The sequence below is a fragment of the Phycomyces blakesleeanus genome (assembly GCF_001638985.1).
Source record: "Phycomyces blakesleeanus NRRL 1555(-) unplaced genomic scaffold PHYBLscaffold_1, whole genome shotgun sequence".
In the NCBI taxonomy this organism is placed as follows: Eukaryota; Fungi; Mucoromycota; class Mucoromycetes; order Mucorales; family Phycomycetaceae; genus Phycomyces; species Phycomyces blakesleeanus.
In genome coordinates, this window is record NW_017265134.1 from 276,367 (window position 1) to 293,609 (window position 17,243).

The 17,243-nt window shown below is 38.5% G+C and overlaps 9 protein-coding genes across 9 annotated transcripts; 4 read left to right on the top strand and 5 right to left on the bottom strand.

Moving 5' to 3' along the window:
* Positions 1 to 2,403: 2,403 nt before the first annotated feature.
* Positions 2,404 to 3,531, bottom strand: PHYBLDRAFT_104822 (hypothetical protein; the record flags this gene model as incomplete). The annotated part of the gene is made up of 4 exons (XM_018427867.1): positions 2,404 to 2,612; positions 2,721 to 2,844; positions 2,957 to 3,244; positions 3,319 to 3,531. Coding segments are annotated over 4 exons (834 nt in total), but the record flags the coding sequence as incomplete, so codon positions are not given.
* Positions 3,532 to 4,290: 759 nt separating this feature from the next.
* PHYBLDRAFT_153860 (Calnexin) lies at positions 4,291 to 5,668 on the top strand (the record flags this gene model as incomplete). The annotated part of the gene is made up of 3 exons (XM_018433280.1): positions 4,291 to 4,623; positions 4,737 to 5,194; positions 5,254 to 5,668. 3 exons carry the CDS (start codon positions 4,291 to 4,293, stop codon positions 5,666 to 5,668), a joined length of 1,206 nt encoding a protein of 401 aa, XP_018298385.1.
* Positions 5,669 to 5,718: 50 nt separating this feature from the next.
* Positions 5,719 to 6,676, bottom strand: PHYBLDRAFT_129079 (hypothetical protein; the record flags this gene model as incomplete). The annotated part of the gene is made up of 4 exons (XM_018429261.1): positions 5,719 to 5,950; positions 6,015 to 6,199; positions 6,273 to 6,458; positions 6,548 to 6,676. The coding sequence occupies 4 exons, from the start codon at positions 6,674 to 6,676 to the stop codon at positions 5,854 to 5,856; spliced, it is 597 nt and encodes a 198-aa protein (XP_018298386.1). The 3' UTR covers positions 5,719 to 5,853.
* A 793-nt stretch (positions 6,677 to 7,469) lies between these two features.
* On the top strand, positions 7,470 to 8,052 carry PHYBLDRAFT_129081 (hypothetical protein). Its single transcript, XM_018429262.1, has 2 exons — positions 7,470 to 7,490; positions 7,728 to 8,052. The coding sequence occupies exons 1-2, from the start codon at positions 7,488 to 7,490 to the stop codon at positions 7,929 to 7,931; spliced, it is 207 nt and encodes a 68-aa protein (XP_018298387.1). The 5' UTR covers positions 7,470 to 7,487; the 3' UTR covers positions 7,932 to 8,052.
* Positions 8,053 to 8,129: 77 nt separating this feature from the next.
* Positions 8,130 to 10,375, bottom strand: PHYBLDRAFT_178552 (hypothetical protein). Its single transcript, XM_018438003.1, has 12 exons — positions 10,336 to 10,375; positions 10,228 to 10,281; positions 9,958 to 10,117; positions 9,814 to 9,894; positions 9,666 to 9,730; positions 9,503 to 9,608; positions 9,269 to 9,424; positions 9,050 to 9,214; positions 8,769 to 8,988; positions 8,466 to 8,707; positions 8,338 to 8,402; positions 8,130 to 8,293 (listed from the first exon to the last, which is right to left on the bottom strand). Exons 1-12 carry the CDS (start codon positions 10,368 to 10,370, stop codon positions 8,188 to 8,190), a joined length of 1,455 nt encoding a protein of 484 aa, XP_018298388.1. The 5' UTR covers positions 10,371 to 10,375; the 3' UTR covers positions 8,130 to 8,187.
* A 298-nt stretch (positions 10,376 to 10,673) lies between these two features.
* PHYBLDRAFT_160999 (hypothetical protein) lies at positions 10,674 to 11,552 on the bottom strand (the record flags this gene model as incomplete). Its single annotated transcript, XM_018434330.1, has 2 exons — positions 10,674 to 10,838; positions 11,337 to 11,552. The coding sequence occupies 2 exons, from the start codon at positions 11,550 to 11,552 to the stop codon at positions 10,674 to 10,676; spliced, it is 381 nt and encodes a 126-aa protein (XP_018298389.1).
* A 154-nt stretch (positions 11,553 to 11,706) lies between these two features.
* Positions 11,707 to 12,330, top strand: PHYBLDRAFT_61401 (helix-loop-helix DNA-binding domain-containing transcription factor; the record flags this gene model as incomplete). Its single annotated transcript, XM_018440800.1, has 2 exons — positions 11,707 to 11,970; positions 12,052 to 12,330. The coding sequence occupies 2 exons, from the start codon at positions 11,707 to 11,709 to the stop codon at positions 12,328 to 12,330; spliced, it is 543 nt and encodes a 180-aa protein (XP_018298390.1).
* A 52-nt stretch (positions 12,331 to 12,382) lies between these two features.
* PHYBLDRAFT_76662 (hypothetical protein) lies at positions 12,383 to 13,600 on the bottom strand. Its single transcript, XM_018443180.1, has 2 exons — positions 12,756 to 13,600; positions 12,383 to 12,695 (listed from the first exon to the last, which is right to left on the bottom strand). Exons 1-2 carry the CDS (start codon positions 13,579 to 13,581, stop codon positions 12,598 to 12,600), a joined length of 924 nt encoding a protein of 307 aa, XP_018298391.1. The 5' UTR covers positions 13,582 to 13,600; the 3' UTR covers positions 12,383 to 12,597.
* A 1,648-nt stretch (positions 13,601 to 15,248) lies between these two features.
* On the top strand, positions 15,249 to 16,148 carry PHYBLDRAFT_100240 (hypothetical protein; the record flags this gene model as incomplete). Its single annotated transcript, XM_018427579.1, has 1 exon — positions 15,249 to 16,148. A coding segment is annotated over one exon (900 nt), but the record flags the coding sequence as incomplete, so codon positions are not given.
* Between the last annotated feature and the right edge of the window lie 1,095 nt (positions 16,149 to 17,243).

Genomic DNA, 17,243 nt, shown 5'->3' on the forward strand with positions numbered 1-17,243 from the left:
ACGTCAAGATGATGTCATGAGCATATATAAGACACCTCTTTGACAGAATAAAATCAAATAATCTTCAATCATTTTCTTTACCTCTCTATCTTCTCATATATACTATGCCCAACAGAATTCCATTTGTCCGTCTCACCCCCACCTTGGGAAGAACCACTCGTCTACCTACTCCCACTTCACGCATCCAGCGTCGAGCATTGAGCGAGACTCCCGGAGGCTATAACACTAACCCCAATCCAGTCCCTAAGAAGGGCTTTGTTGCTGGTGCTGCTTTGTTCTTGGTCGGTGCAGGTGCTGCTTATTATAGCTATGCAAAAGAAGACAAGGGTATGTTTAACGATTTATATTTATATATATAATCGAATTTCTGTGACTAACATAATGTCTAGTAATTCTCAAGGACGATGTCGCTCATTATCCTAGGGATGTAACCTTGGTTGATGCCAAGAATGCCGATGTTTATGCTATTGACAATGCTCGTGCTGCCAGCCAACACGCCAAGCTCTCTGCTGCCCACGCCGAAGAGGCTGCCAAAGATGCTTATAACGGATTGAGATACAAGAGTGAGGCCTATGCCGATCGCACCAAAGATACTGCCAGAGGTGCTTATGACAATCTGAAGCATGAAGGCGAAACCTATGTTGACCACACCAAAGATGCTGCCAAGAGTACCTATAATAATCTGAAGCGCGAAGGCGAAACCTATGCCGACCGCACCAAAGATACTGCTAAGGATCTTGCTGGTACAGCACGTAAGAGCGTATCCAGCTTAACTGACACCGTCTCCCACGAAGTAAAAGATGCCCGTGATGCCGCCGACAAGTTTGCGGCCGAACACCATCTGAAGAGTGGTACAAGACGCCCTGAAGATGTTGTTTCCTCTGTTCATGATCCTAATGCCGACACTACTGTCTTGGGCCGTGACGTAAATGAGTGGACCAAGGAAAAGACTGCAAATGTCACAAAGAAGTATGAGAATGTAAAGCAGCAGACAGTGTCCGAAGCCCAGAAATTGAAGGACGCCGCCAAGGAGACAGCTGAAAAAGCAACCGCAGAAGCCGGATATCTTGTGCATGAAGCCAAGGAAAAGGTTGGCAATGTTGCCGACTTGGCAAAGCAAGAGGCCGGACGTGCCGCCTCGTATCTACAGGAGACCAAGGACAAGGCTTTATCGGAAGCTGAGCGCTTAAAGCAAGAGGCAGAAAAGAAAGCTGATACCGCGGCCGAGCGAGCAAAGTATGACTCTGGACGTGTTTCTTCCTATCTACAGGAAACCAAAAACAAGGCTGCTGACGAGGCTGAAAGATTGAAATATGATGCCAAGGTCAAAGCAAACCGTGCTGCAGAGGAAGTTTCATATGATGACAATTACATGAAGAGACGAGCCTCGTCTGAATCTGGAAGATTAAAGTCGGATATTGAGAACACTGCTGAAAGAGCATCTACCCGTGCAAAGGAAGAAGCTGGTGTACTAGGATCTACTTGGCAGCACGTGAAAGAAACAGTGAAGTCTGAAGTTGATCATCTTAAACATGCTACCCACAGCGCTAAAGAGGATGCCGAGCGCTACACAGAAAATGGTGAGCTCCGTGCCAGAGAAGCTGTCAACAGAGGCGAATCCAAGGTCCAGAATGGTCTTACAGGAGTCAAAGATAAAGTAGGAGAGTGGGTTTCAGGTAGTGTCGATGGGGCAGAAAATACGGTTGATGGTGCGATCTCAAAGACCAAGAGAAAGGTTGAAAACTTTGCCGATGATGCCAAGTCCACTCTGAGCGAGCATGTACGCCGAGGCGAAGGATGGGCTGAAGAAGAAGCAGACAATCTACGCCCAACCCGTAAGTCCACTATGTCATCGGAACGTAGTGCTGATGCTCTACAGAAAGAACATTATAAGCCAGCCGAAGAAGTTGTAGAGGAAGCCCGCAGCTCTAAGCTTTAAAGCCCTTTCTTTTCTCTCTCACTCTCACTATCTCTTTTTTTTGTAATTATCTAGTTTATTGATGTAAAGAAGAAAAGTGTAAATATAACACCATTATTGATGTATATAAAACTAGATCTTATTAGTACATTAATTGAATTGAATTAGTTATTTAATTGTAATAAAGTATTGTATAAAATGATATGATATGACTTGGTGATATTCTTTAAGGCTTCTTTTATTTTATTTTTTGTTTTTTTTTGTGTGGTTGATATACACTACAAACTTGGACCAGAGATGTAGAATCGAAAATGATCAAAAGAAGTGTAATGAACGGTTTCGGTTATTGGGCCGGTGGTAAATTTCGTCCTTGGTTTCTTTTTCTTTTTCTTTTAATTCTTCTTTTTCTTCGTCTGACGCTGATGGTCGGTTTCACTGTTTCATTTCGAGACTCAACATAAACCCTTCTAAGATCCGATAAACACTTACCCATTATCTTCATCGTCGCTGCGTACGTCTTCTGCATTTTTACCCGACAATACTCCAAATATTACCTTGAGTATCATGGCAAACCAGTATAGCATAATGATATTCAGGGACATGAATAGAGAGAGATATATCTTTTGTGTCAAAGGGGTAAAGTATTTCTCCTTTTCTGGTTCCCATTTCATATCGATATATTGCGGAGGTTCCACTATAAAAAAATATTGTTAAGCATTGATGTTCAAGAACCCAAAACAAATTAAAAGATTGAAGAATAAGCTTAAACAGCCTCAAAAATCCCAGTATCGCTTTGCTTTACCTGCTGTTGCCCATACTATAATGGTAAAGAAGCCATGTCTGGTCACCGGCCACACGATTGCGAACAGACCAAAGGTGATATCACATAAGATGTTTCGATGGGTATACTTTAGGATCTTGGCAAGCTAGTTTAATAGTGAGTATGCGGAAAAATTAATAGCTAGTATTTCTAAATTAGCCGCGATCGGCGCCACAAAACGATAAATAAAAATATAAATATAAATATAAAACGGTTACCGGCAAAAGAACATCTGCTAAATCCATGCAACACAAGACGGCGTTACCAATACGTGTAAAGTTACTGTAGTAACTGGCTACAAGCAAGGTTCCAGTGATAAGATGGTGGATAATCATAGCATAATGATCCTTGCGTCGGCTCTCAACATTTATAGCATATGTTTGCTGGATATAGAACGAGACTTGTATCAAATAATATGTCTTCATTCCCCTTGAGATAAGTGTGTGTGGATAGTCTATCCAGTATTGGGACGTGTTCATCCAATGAGGGCTATGATACATAAGATACTACACCACAGAGAGTGAGTGTTAGGGGTACGGTGATTTTGGTTTGAGAAACTAGGTTCAATCAAAGAACATACCATGCCTACTACCCAAAAGATAGAATAATAGACACACATTGATGTTTGTTCAGCAAGCTTCTGTCGCTTAGCAAACGAATGCATCCCTCCTCGTTGAGCCAATGGATGACAGACATGGTTCATTAGTGTATTACGTGCAAAGGTAATCACGATCACCCAAAAGCACACAAAGTAAATATCTTTGATGCCCTTTCCATAGGAACCTGGTGCTTGTTCGTATGACACCAGCAGACACGATCTTGCAAATTCAAATCCTTGCAGATATCCCGCAATAATAATCCATGTCAATGCTCCAGATATTTCTGTTGTGCATCAAGTAGCATATATTGGATTCACCCCTTGATTAGTTTGTTTGAGGTGTTTCTCATATAGCCTTTTCTCTTTTTCTTTTTCTTTGGGTACCTAGTTCATATTGACCCACCCTCCTTATAAACGATTTGCTTTGATTTTGAATATAGGTTGAGTTTTTGGGATAAAATGGACTTTTTGTGTTCTCAGCCACTGAAACGGTCATGGCGAAAAGAGACAGAAAGAAATGGTTCGTTTGCTTGTCTCTTTAAAATAGAAAAAAAAAGTGTAGGATAAAAGTACAAGCGACTTGCCGCTGTCAAGTCATTGGCGGGTCACTTTTAAGTAAATTTATATATTTGTTGCAGCTTAAAATGGAAATTATCAAAAGTCTTGTCCATCCACGTGATAGTTAAGATTAAGAAGAAGAAAAAAGGATTTTTCTTTTTTTAAAAAAAAGGTTAAAGAGGTGTATGTAAACATATTATAAAGCCAAGTCAAGAGCATATAAATATCGGTCTAAAGTAGCTGAATATATGATATATATATATATATTTTTCTTTGATAAACTATTTGTCACAAGACGTCATAGATGAGGATATGCACTTGCATAAAGATCAACATTTTTTGCCATCTCCCCCTGATTTGTTCTTTTCTTTTTTCGTGTATTCATTTGAACATTTCATGAAATCTATTATTGTTTTCGCGTCTGCCTTGGTCTTGGCTACTACTGTATCTGCAGAGGTGTTCTTGTACGAAACATTTTCAGATAAAGAGGGCTGGCAGAAGCGTTGGGCACCTTCTACATATCGTGAGGACCTTGGCATATTCAAGGTTTCTCCTGGTCAATGGTTCACAGATAAGGATGAAAAGGCTGGTCTTCAGACAACAGAAGACTACCGCTTTTATGCCGTGTCAACTCCTATGAAACCTTTCAACAACCTAGAAAAGGACCTGGTGGTTCAATTTGATGTAAAGAATGAACAGAACATTGATTGTGGTGGAAGCTATATAAAGGTAAGCCATCAAATCAGATCAAATCAGATCAAATCAGATCATGTCCTGTTTTTCTTGTTTCGTTTGTATGACAAAGACGTGTTTATTGACTACATGTCCCAATTTTTTTTTAGTTATTTTCTCCTAAATTTGATCCAAAAACTTTCAATGGTGACAGTGAATACAATATAATGTTTGGTCCTGATATTTGTGGAACGAAAGCAATTGTTCATGTCATTTTCAGCAAGAATGGGTCAAATCATAGCTTAAAAAAAACCGTGATTGCTCCAAAGGATACGTTTACCCACACCTACACACTTCATGTGAAACCCGACCAAAGTTACCGGGTAATTGTAGACGGAATCGAACAACTATCAGGATCCCTTCTGGAAGACTGGGATATGGTACCTTCCAAGACAATCCCAGACCCACACGCCAAAAAACCTGTAGATTGGGTTAATAGTCCCAAGATTAATGATCCAGAAGATAAGCCAACTGAGCAAGATAATATTCCAGAATTTGTGAGCGACCCAAGTGCTGAACGACCTGATGACTGGGACGATGAAATGGATGGTGAATGGGAGGCACCCTCGTGAGTGATTGGACAGCAAACAAGAAAAAAGTATTGACTTTTTTATCTTGTGCTAATAGGATTCCAAACCCAGAATTCAAAGGGGAATGGTCACCAAAGAAGATTCCCAACCCAGATTACAAAGGACCCTGGGTACATCCGGAGATTCCAAATCCTCTTTATAAACTAGAAACAGACTTGCATGCCTATGACTTTGGGTACTTGGGTATTGATATTTGGCAAGTCAAGTCCGGCACAATCTTTGACAATCTTCTGGTGACGGACGATATCGAAGAAGCTGAAAAGATTAGATTGGCAACAGCAGCTCTCGAAGAAGAAAAGGAGGCTCTGAAAGTATATGAAGAAAATCAGTCTAAGAAGAATCAGGCCGATGTTGAAGTTTCTGAAGGAATTGGTTTGGATGATATTGATCTTGACGAGGAGATCAATGCTGAGCTTGAGGATAAAAATGATCAAATCCGAGATGAATTATAATCAAGATAAAATATACTACACGATCAAGATAATATTAAATAATATATATGTGTCTGTGTGCGCATAATATTCTATGAAGTTTTATTTAATTGTTCACTAGTGTGTCAAGGGGAATTATTGCAAGGAATATATATAAATTAAGAAGCATGCTTTTTTTTTCTATCTCTCTCTCTTGGCTTCTATATTTACAGAACGCCCTTAGTACTGGGGACATCATCTGTACCAGTTCTTTCCACAGCAGTACGGATAGCAACAGCCAAAGACTTGAAAGCAGACTCAGCTCTATTTAATTCTGTCAGTACACCACTAAAACAGTTGTTTTTTTTTCAAATAATAATAATTTTACCTGTGATGGTCGTTGGTTCCCTTGAGAACATCAACATGAAGGGTGATACCAGCACCAAAAGCAAAAGACACCAAAACATGAGGGAGCATTTCAGTAGACATGGTACCTATCATCTCACGCTTCAAACCAAGGTTGATATCAGCGAACGGTCGACCAGAGATGTCAACGACGGAGCGGGCAAGAGCCTAAAAGTGACAGGTGCAGAATATTTAACATATGATGTCATTTAAAAATACAATTTATATAATCATGTCTTACCTCATCCAAGGGACAATAGGCTGATCCAAAGCGTTTGATACCTCTGGGAGTACCCAATGCCTGCTTAAATGCCATTCCAAGAGCAATGGCAGTATCTTCAGCAGTGTGGTGATCATCAATGTGCAGATCACCATTGCAGGTCAAGTTAAGAGACCATCCTCCATGCTTTGCGAGAGCATGGTACATCTAAAGCAAAGTAAAGTAAAGTAAAGTAAGATGGTTGAATTGAGCATTGCATTAAAAATAAAGAAAAATGAAATTGCGACCCAACATACATGGTCGAGGAATCCAATCCCGGTGTTGATTTCAATGCGTTGATCGAACTTTGAGTCGAGGTTGATGGACAATTTAATGTCAGTTTCATTTGTCTTTCTGTTTACAGTGGCTGTGCGTGCTTCAGTCATTTGTAGAGTAGGGATAAGAATGTCAAGGGAAAGAATATATTCTTCGTAACTTAACTTCATACAAGCGGTGTGACTCATTCTTAGTGACGTTCGAATTAAAGATGAGCTGTGTGTAGGGTGGATTTTTCATTTCATATCCAAAACAACCAATCAAAATTTGATTATTGATCCTGATTTGACACTTTTGGTCTAGATGAAGTTGTCATTTTTTTGCACTAATACTACAGTAGATGATATGTGTCGTTTTTCTTTTGATAGACTAGCCTAGTAACCAAAGCTTTTGTGGTGTTTAAATAGGTTTTTATATAAAAAGGTAAAGTATAGCGTAAACTTTGAGTAATGTTATCACTTGAAAATGGTTGAGATACATTACTACTTTACCACAGTGAATCGAATTGAATTGATTTTTAACATCACATTTTTAGTTTCTTGTATAACTTGCATCCAATTTATTAAAGAAACAAATATGCTGATAAATTACGAAAAAATTATGCTACAATAGAAGTTTTACTGTAGATTGGCATACGTGCTCCGTTAAATTAACACTTTATCTAGTATTAGCTCCTACAGCTTTTATACCTTCATTTTCTTCTTCTCGCTATAGCTAACAATAATTACTATCAAAATCATAGTTTGATTCCTTGTGGACTTTTGACAGTTTGTCGAAAAGTCGAGTTTCTATCTCCGTGAGTGCGCTCACCAGATTCCTAGGTCTCGTGACTTGTAGGAACTCCGCTACTGGAACCTAAAGACGCAAGAGCCCTTTGCACCAGCCATCTTTCCCTCTTTTAAACATCCTCTAGCGGAAGATATGGTGAGTAGACACAATGATGTAGTATAGACTGAGAAAACGATGATTGGATGCAGCAACAGTACCACTGGATGAAAGGGAAACGATACTGGATGGATGGATGGATGGATCAGATATATTGACTTCAACGACGATACGATTTCAACCACCATGAAAAATAAATAAATAAAAGCCATAAGAAAACACATTAAATGCTAAGCACAGTAACTGATCGAGAACACATTGTCTTCTATTCATTAGGACACTTCCAAGACCCCCGTTAAGCTCGCTAAAGTTACCAAGGTTCTCGGCCGCACTGGCTCCCGTGGTGGCGTCACCCAGGTCCGTGTCGAGTTCATGGATGACACCAACCGTAGCATCATCCGTAACGTCAAGGGTCCCGTCCGTGAGAACGACATCTTGTGCCTCTTGGAATCCGAGCGCGAAGCCCGTCGTCTCCGTTAAGACCTTTTACATTAGTGAACAGTTCAATACTCCGGACTTTCTCTTTTGTTAAACCCAAAATACATTTTAAAAACGAAATAAAAGGCGAGCCTCCAATAATGATGCAGCTTTCTTTCTCTTTAAACTACATGTGGACACTTGTGTGTGATTGTGTGATTTTTTTTTTTGTATTTACGTTTGTAGACATAGCTTTTATATATGAGTGTATGCAAATTTGTGCCGATTTATGTATGCAAAATATATGAGATTGAGTTAACTAGGTGGTAGGTGCTTTTCCTAGCCCAGGTCTGTGTCTTTTTCTTGGTCGTGATGGAGAGGGTAGTGGATGTTGTGGGCGAACAGTGTCTTCCGGGCTAGATTCCCTATAAACATGATGAGCAAGTTATTTTGTTTGGTTATCGGTTACCTTTCCGATAGAATATCTTTCATCTTCAGTTCTCGTTTCATCTCTTCAAACGCCCACCGCTCAGCCTAAAATAATGTATAAATTAAAGCATACTCAATATTCGAGTGATACAAACGCTTGTAATTTACCTTTAACATCTTGCGTTCATTTCCTAGCCGGATTGCAGCGTCTGTTACTCTCCTTTGATCTTTTAAAGCTGTCTTTCGTAACCTTTCTAATCGGTTTTGGCTATCAAGTTGTATTTCTAAAGCAAAATCCTCTGAATCTGATTGTTCGTTTGGGATTGCTGGCAGGATCACGTCAAAAAATCCTCCTTCTTCAAATCGCTTATACATTCTGGTTTTTTCTTCATATTCTACCGTTGCTTCATCTATGTTAAATAGTCAGTTAACAATCCATTCTTTTATTTAAGAAAGATGTTTGCCACTTACCAAATGTTTTAATTAGTATCTCTATGTCGTGTTCTAACTGGCGGATCATGCGATCCCTTTTGAGCACATCTTCTGCAGTATATACAGTCTGATTTCTTGTCTGATTGCCCCATTCTTCCTCCAGTCTGACCAGCAGATCATGAATGTGTTGAACGGCTTCGGATCCGCCAAAATCAAACGGCAGTCTAAAGGCAGACATATCTTTACGCGAAAGTTTTGACTACAACACGGATGAGCAAAAAAAAAAATTAAGAGGCCAGTACTCGAACTAGACTGCTTACCTCTTTTCCAGTATGTGATTCATCTTCCAAAATTTGACGATCAAGCAAGTTGCGTACTGCCGAATATACTGCCACAAATGCCTTTCTAAACGCTTCGCTTTCCTTTCTTGCGTCCATTTCACGCGCACTCGTCTTAATGATCAAATCCTCAAACATAGCACGCTCCTATCCACATTTATCAGGTCCAAGATTTACTTCCTTGATGTATTATCAACCTACTTCCTCCGCTGCATTCTCTTTCGGGTGTCCGGCCAACCCTGGGGGTGGATCATTCACAATTATAGACGGTAATACTGGCTTGATCTTTTCTCTCATCAATTTTGACAGTCGATCGCGAGTCTTGGCATGTTCTAATTCATGACGCCTTGTCTCGTGCTTTATTTTTTGTTTGTTTGTTTGTTTACCTTTGATGAGTATCTTTACTTTGTTATATTTCTATAGTGGATAACCTACTGCATACTGTGCCTTTATATACTGCATATTGTTCTTTGCTTTATTTAACTCATCTTTCATACTTTTTGTCTGCTCTTTTTCAGTCTTTAGGTTTTTCTGGATAGAGCTAGATACCAGAAAAAAAAACTTACTAAGAATTACATAGTTTTACTTTACCACCTACTCGACTTTTGATCCTAGTAATTCCTTTTCTCGTTTTATCTTTGTTAACTCTTGGCTTTGCAGATCCTATTATATATATATATATATGTTTAGTTAAATGGAACAAGCATTATCTTAAGACAGTAATAAAAAAATAAAAAAATACTTGCAAACTTTTGCTGAAGAACTTCCCGATCTCGTTTAAGTTGAGAAATGGTGTTACTTAGTTCATTGCACTGTTCCTCGTCATTCTACAATCGTTTATGAAATAAGTAAATGCTTTAATACGATTGCTAGTAGTCGGGATCAAGAACCTTTTTGTCCTGAAGTAGATCGTGTAAACAATTGATGATCTTGCATGCATCTTCGGGTTGATTTGATTTAAAAACAAGCGGGACTGGATATCCTTGAGCAGTTAGTTGAATATTGACATGATTTGCCGAAGAAGCTAGATTGGCAGGTGTACAGAATCCGCTATAAGGTGTGAATGAACAGATCGATTTTGTCAAAAAGTGAAAATCAAAATAAAGAGAGACAGAGACAGATAAAAGGCGTGCACCTGATCATGCATATTTCTGGCTTACTCTTTCTTGTAATTCGTAGATTCATCGAGTGGTGATTCTGGTGACCCAAATGACCTTGTTGTTATGGCTCTGTTAGTAGTATAATTGTAACTGCTCTGCTTGGCTTACTCAAAGTCAAATAGAATATCCTGCGTCGCGTCCATCGGTTGTTTGCTCTGCGCTCTATAGCGAAACATTAGTTTTGCCCTTTTTTGATATTAATACAGTGTTTCTACTTTAAATTCAGACGATGTTAGTCTTTTTCTGGACAAATCAAAATTAGCCTTTTTTCTGGACGAATGAAAATTAGTTTTTAGACATTTTGTTTACCTTTTTTAGACAAAGAGAAAATAAAATTGAGACAAGGAAGAGTTGATTGTGTGGTATGAACTTTTGATCCGACGAGTGGGTGGTGAGGTCTGACTATGTTTTGCTATGTGTTCGTATGAGCTTCCTGAGCCCGGCCCTTAGGCCCAGATTGAACCGAATGTTTGCCCGACCCGCACACCATCACAGTTTGCTAAATTACATGAAAGTTGCATTACTGTATCTTGGACTTCACTCCGCATTTCTACGTCGGTCGAGACTGTCACTATTGGTGAAAAATCATATTGAAGTAAGCATTTGTGTACCTAGAATGTAATTAAACGCTTGATTCAAACACAAGAAGTTAAATATGTATACTATGGGTCTAATTGCACCAATGATTCAACTTATGTATGCCTTTGAACTAGATTGTACAATGCTCGGTATGTATATTAATGCCCAAGATTTACTTTGCTATGGATTTTCTCACCCTTGGATCAAAAATAATAAATAAATTGTAAAAAGATATAAAATGCCTCAGTTGGGTACAAAACAATACCCAAAATAAATAAAATTATAAACTAATGGGGGCTTTTTTTTGGTATTTGGTTTTTAGTAGAAGAGTTAAATCCAAGTATAATTGAGAACATTATTATTATTAAAGGCAGAATTTCAAACAGAGTTTTGTGGGTTTTATGTCTTTAACAATGAAGAATATATATAAAGCATAAGGTCTAAATGTAACCCTCACACAATTCTATCTGGATTAAGTATTCTTGTGTGGCATGGGATCCGACTATAATGAGAATCTATTTCCTTTATACCGTGGTGTGGGTCATCTTATGAGCGATTTGATTCTTGTATATAGAGATCACATATTCTGTGCTGATCATCTGTGTACCAAAGAGAGCAAAATACTTGGAGGGAATAAGGTCATAAAAGGTGAGGCCCATTTTCATGGGGGTAATGGAACCCTGCGATAGGGTAACGTTGGTTAACAAAAATGAGTGAATTTTGAGGTGATTTTGCCGAAAAGCCATGCGGGGATTTACTCCACCTATTGGATATCCTAACCCCTAGAGTTGTCTTTGCCTGTGATTCTATATATAAACACAGGTATTTTATAGAGAAGATCGTTTAAAATATTTATATACCTACACAGCTCTCCTTTCTTTCGGTATCTTTTCTGGCAAAATGGCACCTCCACACACAATTCTCCCAAAAGAACCTTCCAACTTACCAAGACGGGCCAGTTACCCTATCCAAGACCGCATAAGGATCTACAGTCCAGCCACAATGGCGCGACAGCTGAATAAACAAAAACACCAAAGCAAATTAATTGTTCATGGGGTTAATATTCTCAACAAGATCAGTCTTGACAGTGACATTGCAATGGACAGAATACAACACCGAAGAGAAACTCACAACCTTGTTGAACGCCGGCGAAGAGACAAGCTGGTAAGTTGAATACTTACGGCACAAGGACAATCCCAGTAATACCAATGATACTAAATACTGAGGTCTTATTCACTTTGATAGAATACTCTAGTGAACGAATTAACACAAGTCATACCTCCTTCAGAAGCTGTATCAGAAAAATGGCATCGTGCAAAGACACTTCGACAGGCGATCGATTACATCAAATCACTTCAAATGGAAAATAATGGCCTGAGGACCCAACTTGGACTTCCGAATATTGTCCTTCCGGCAAGGTCATCATCATCAAGGGCAGAGATCCCTTCTGGTTCCGGCTCTGGTGAATCATCAAATGAATCAGATGTTCCAGATGTATCAGAATCAACTCCTTGCTTTTCATGACAAATTGTTAAATATATATATTCTTAATATACAAACACACACACATATATATATATATATTATTTATTCTTTTTCGATTTGATGTTTATTAAAGTAAAAACAAAGAATGATGATGTTTAGAGTGAAAATTAGATAGGGTGCATAAATAAGGTGTAAAGATAGAATGAAATGAAGGAAATAAATACAAGAGTGGGGTGGAGGTGGAGGTGAAGGTGGAGTGGAGTAGAGTGGGATGAGGAGGTCAATGAGGGGGGTATCAGATTGTATTTAGACAACCTTGAGTTCATTTCTCTTTACAAAGATACCACGATGGGGATCCGTGTGAAAATAGTACTTTCCATTGACAGAACCATCACCATTACCAACTATTAAGAGAGTTAGAAATCAAGACATCAAGGTCATGTAAATATATTTATATATCTTACCTCTACTTTCAAGTTCGACGCCAATATATTCCTCATTTGACTCAAGGGGTCCAATGTAACGAACATGGCCAATAGTAGGGAGAGGACGGCGGATTAGGCGCACCTTTGTACCTAATCGAATCGGCTCATCTTCTTCGTCCGACTCTGAAGAAGAAGAGTCTTGATCACTGCCCATAATGCGAGTCCACCTAGACTTGCGCTTTTTTCGCTTGTCTTCTAGACGTTCTCGATTGATAAGATTATCTTCGGGTAATGAGCGAATGGGACGTGCACGCGGATATGCATTGGCAGCAGCTGGCGAGCGTGATCGAGGAGGAGTGACTGGGAGTTCAAATTTAAGACGACTGGGGCGGGGTGTAGTTGCCACCGCCGCTTCACGGGCCGCCTCAGCTGCCGCGTTTCGCTCCCTTTCTTCTTGGGCATCAATGCGTGCTTGTGTCTCCATTGAGAGTAGGAGCTCGAGGTCATTGGTTACTAGACGCTTCATCTTTTCATTCAGCTCATCGGCGTCTTGAGAAGTGATCTTTATAGTAGGATTCGATACATTTTTTGTTGGGCTGTTGTCGTTGCTCTCGCTGCTCTCACTGCTCAGACTGCTGGGTCTACTGCTATTACTTGTGTCTTCTTCTTGGTCGCTCTGGCCATGTAAGCTTCGAGGAACAGGTGGGCGATTTACAGAGGTGTATCTCTTGAGGAAGGTTCCTTTTGTGGTAGATGGTTTTGATGATTCGATGTTTCCGGTAGATTTGGTCCTTCTGATGGCCAATTTAGATAATTTACTGGTCGAGGAACGGTTTCTTGATTTGCCAAGTCCAAACAAAGCCATGAGAAAATTAAGGAAAGGGAGGACTGTTTGTTGAACCACATATTTGTTCCTCTTTTTATTGTGTGTCGTGACTGTGGTCTGAAATGAATTTGAGGCGGATACTGGAATAAAGACAAAGAGAAAAAAAATGAATGTAGAAATACTGCGGCCCGTGACAGGTGAGACGGATGTACATTTCATATTCGATTCTGTTATATCTTTATTTGTTTATTTTGGTTGTGGTTTCTTGGAAATGAAACACAACAATGAATAAAAATTCATATCTATTTTGGCTTGGCTTGGCTCCATATCATTATATTATTTATTATCCTAAAAGGCTTCAATTTTAGCCAAACTACTTTGCAACATACCTCTTCTTCCATTTAACGTTATATTAATACCAAAATCAAAGTTTTTGGGCCACTCGGATCGGCAAAGCACGTCACATCCGCCTCAATACTTTCATTTCTGTTGCGTGGATACCGCAAGTCCAATCAACTAGGTACATGGCAACACAAGCAAGTTACATATCCTCACAGTATCCTCTGGAAGTAGAGAAATATCATTGTCTTGGCGTTTCACAAGATATATTTCTAACCAGGTATACATATTTTTATCGGAGAATCCATATACGGAGTTAATTATTTTTTTGTAAGAAAAAAAGAAAAAGACAAAAAGACAAAATTTGCCCCATTTTAGTGAAATTTTGCTTTATTTTATGATTTTTTATCATGAAACCTTCACATTGATCATTCTCAAAAAGGCTATCGATTTCTTAGGGTAGTTATTGATTAGCACAGTCTAGATCTCATAGACTACAAAGTCCAATTGCTCAAAGGATAACAAGGTTTTTTTTTAATTTCTTGATGTGACCCGACATTACGGCGGATAGTCCAACCAATAGATACCAACCAATTCTGGCTCTGTCTAATAAATAATGACATGATGGTTCTCTTTACATATGGTTACAAACAAGACTCAGATAAAGACTATTAGATTATTCTCTACAATGCTTTGAATAATAATCTGTTTATTCTTTGAAACAATATACTGTGAAGATATGAATTCAAATATTCTAGACAATTCTTTTTTGAATTATAGTTTAATCGAACCACACTAGAATTTTAGGGTGATAAATATATATAAATATATATATATGTATTATATGTATATAAAAATATTACTAATTATACTCATCTAATCCAAACAAATCCAGCGGCCGCCATTGAACACACAAACTTCGAGATCAACTGGCATCATACTTAGCCCCATTCTATTTTTTTGTGGTATTTAAAAGTGACATTTTGGATTACTGACTTGTACCACGGTCTATTGGTGTTTTGCGTGAATCAGCAGTTCCATTTTACTCAAAAGAGTCCATTTATTTCTTATTTCTTAATTATTATTTTTTAAATAAGGATCAATACTCCAAATTATCTATAATCAGTGACATCACACAGAAAAATATCTTTCATGGCACTTGGACTTTAATCCTGCAAATACTGTAGGAGATGCAGACGTCATTGGATAGATAGGTGTGACAAGCACACGTCGGTCATGCTCATTGGATTCTTGCTTCAAACACCCATACCATGTCTAACATCACCGCTGACTTCCGTGCCATCGTACTTGCTGCTGGACCCCATTCAGCTAAGAATTCTCGTGATGCAGCTGATGAGACATCATACGATCTATACACAAAAGAGGCCTACCGCATTAACCAGCACATCAGCAGCCTCAAGCGATTTCTTCTCTCCATCCGACGCGCTTACTTAAGTACAGACGTTAGACATTCAACCCGTAAGCAGCCCCCAAAGCCAATAAAACCTGCGCAGGATGGTTCTCTATTTTCCATGTTTCCTGCAGATGTACAGCAGCTAACTGACCGAGAACGCGATGAGATTGATTTTCAAGCTAAGCTTGTCATTCGACAATCTATGGATCGCATCAAAGATCTCGAAGAAGCCGAAAAAATACGTCAAGAGACCGAAGCTGCTAAACCCTCCACTCGTCTAATGTCCCTTTTTAATACTCTTTCAAACACGCAAAGTACGACCGAAGATATTCTTGGGATACACAGAAGTAGTATCACTTGGTTACTCAACAAGCGACTGATGGAAGTATCAAATCTACAGAAAAACCAGCAAGAAATACGTCTTCGTCGTGAGATAGAAAAGAGCGAAAATCAACTCTTTCGCTCTACTGCCTTGGCTGCACCATCCGCCCAAGACCAGGCCTCCTCTAGCTCATTTAAGCCTACCAAATCAACAGTCGCAGAAACATGGCAGTCTACACCTGTGCCTGACCCAGAACCAGAGGAAATGGATGCATTTGAAGAGCAAATATCCCAGGAACAACTTCAGATGCTTGAGAAAGAAAATTCGGTTATGCTCGAAGATCTCAACAATACCCTCAACCAGGTCCGGACTGCAGAAAAGGCTCTTTTAGAGATTTCTAATCTCCAATCGCAGCTCACACATCATCTGGCTGTTCAGACGCTTCAAACAGAACGATTGTATGGCGACTCGATAGCAACCACTGAGCGAGTCGAGCAAGGAAATTTACAGCTGATACAGTCAAGGGAGCGTAATAAAGGTACTCGCAAGTTTATGTTGGTATTTTTACTTGGCGCAAGTCTAGTTCTCTTGTTCTTGGATTGGTATTCATAGAAAATAAAGTATCTAGAATCTTTTTTTTAAAAAAAAAATACTAATAATAATAACAATAATACTCAAACTGCTAATAAAATCAAAAGCCCAAGAAGAAGTGTGTCTTTGTGATGAGCAGCGTACAAGTGTGATAGTTTATTAGACACTTATTCTGGGCCACAGTGTTGCAATATTGTTTTCATTGAGCCGATTATCCATTTCAATTGTGGCAAATGTAATGTTTTGTAATCCCGAGGGATATTTTTTTAAAATCAATGCTTAAATTTAGTGACTTGCTTGAAAAAAAGCTAAACAAGAACAATTCAAGAAACCTATAGTTTAAAATTAACCTCCCCCTTCCTTCTATTCTTTTCTATTTTTGACTCATAATGCAATTAATGCCACCCGGAAAAATTAATAATAAAAAGTATTTTTAGGTACAAACTCCATGCTTAATTTTCTGTTTCTTTTCTTTTTTAATACACAGCCCTTTGTGGCTTTAAGCTGTCTTTACTGAATATAGCTATCACTGTAATAAATGGCAGAAATTACACCTCCGCGACCGTAGGAATTATACGGTCCCGTATATCTTATACGAATCCGTATAATTCCTACGGTCGCGGAGTTGTGCTTTCTGCCAATAGAATATTGGCTTTTAGTAAATTAAAAGTATTTACAGCGAATACTATTTATGGGAGTTAAAATTACTTTTTATCTAATCCAATAAAATCGTATAAAATAGCAAAATTATACCATTTTTAGGTACATATTTCCCTTTTTATAACAGATTTAGATAATACAATTCGTTGGATTTCAAATCATTTTTGCATATAATCCAATCAAATATTCTAAATATCGCAAATCTATACCTTTTTTTAGATATCTCTATTCTTATAATTGGTTCAACAAATACACGGTTTTATATTGGAATTTTATAGTTTTTATTGATCAAAATAATACAAGTTGAATATAAAGAAGTATGGAAAGAAGAAGTACTATTTTTTAAGCTATAAAGTTACTAAATAATATACATAT

Bases quoted from the DNA above. Each gene is read 5' to 3' on its own strand.
- PHYBLDRAFT_178552 (XM_018438003.1), bottom strand. From the start codon at position 10,370: ATGGACGCGACGCAGGATATTCTATTTGACTTTGA. The intron at 9,425-9,502 runs GTAGGTTATCCA...CAAAAAATAAAG, and splicing joins ATATAAAGGCACAGTATGCA to CACGAGACAAGGCGTCATGA. The intron at 8,403-8,465 runs GTAAATTACAAG...ACATTATTTTAG, and splicing joins ATGAACGCAAGATGTTAAAG to GCTGAGCGGTGGGCGTTTGA.
- PHYBLDRAFT_76662 (XM_018443180.1), bottom strand. From the start codon at position 13,581: ATGGCTTTGTTTGGACTTGGCAAATCAAGAAACCGTTCCTCGACCAGT. The intron at 12,696-12,755 runs GTAAGATATATA...CTCTCTTAATAG, and splicing joins CGTCGAACTTGAAAGTAGAG to TTGGTAATGGTGATGGTTCT.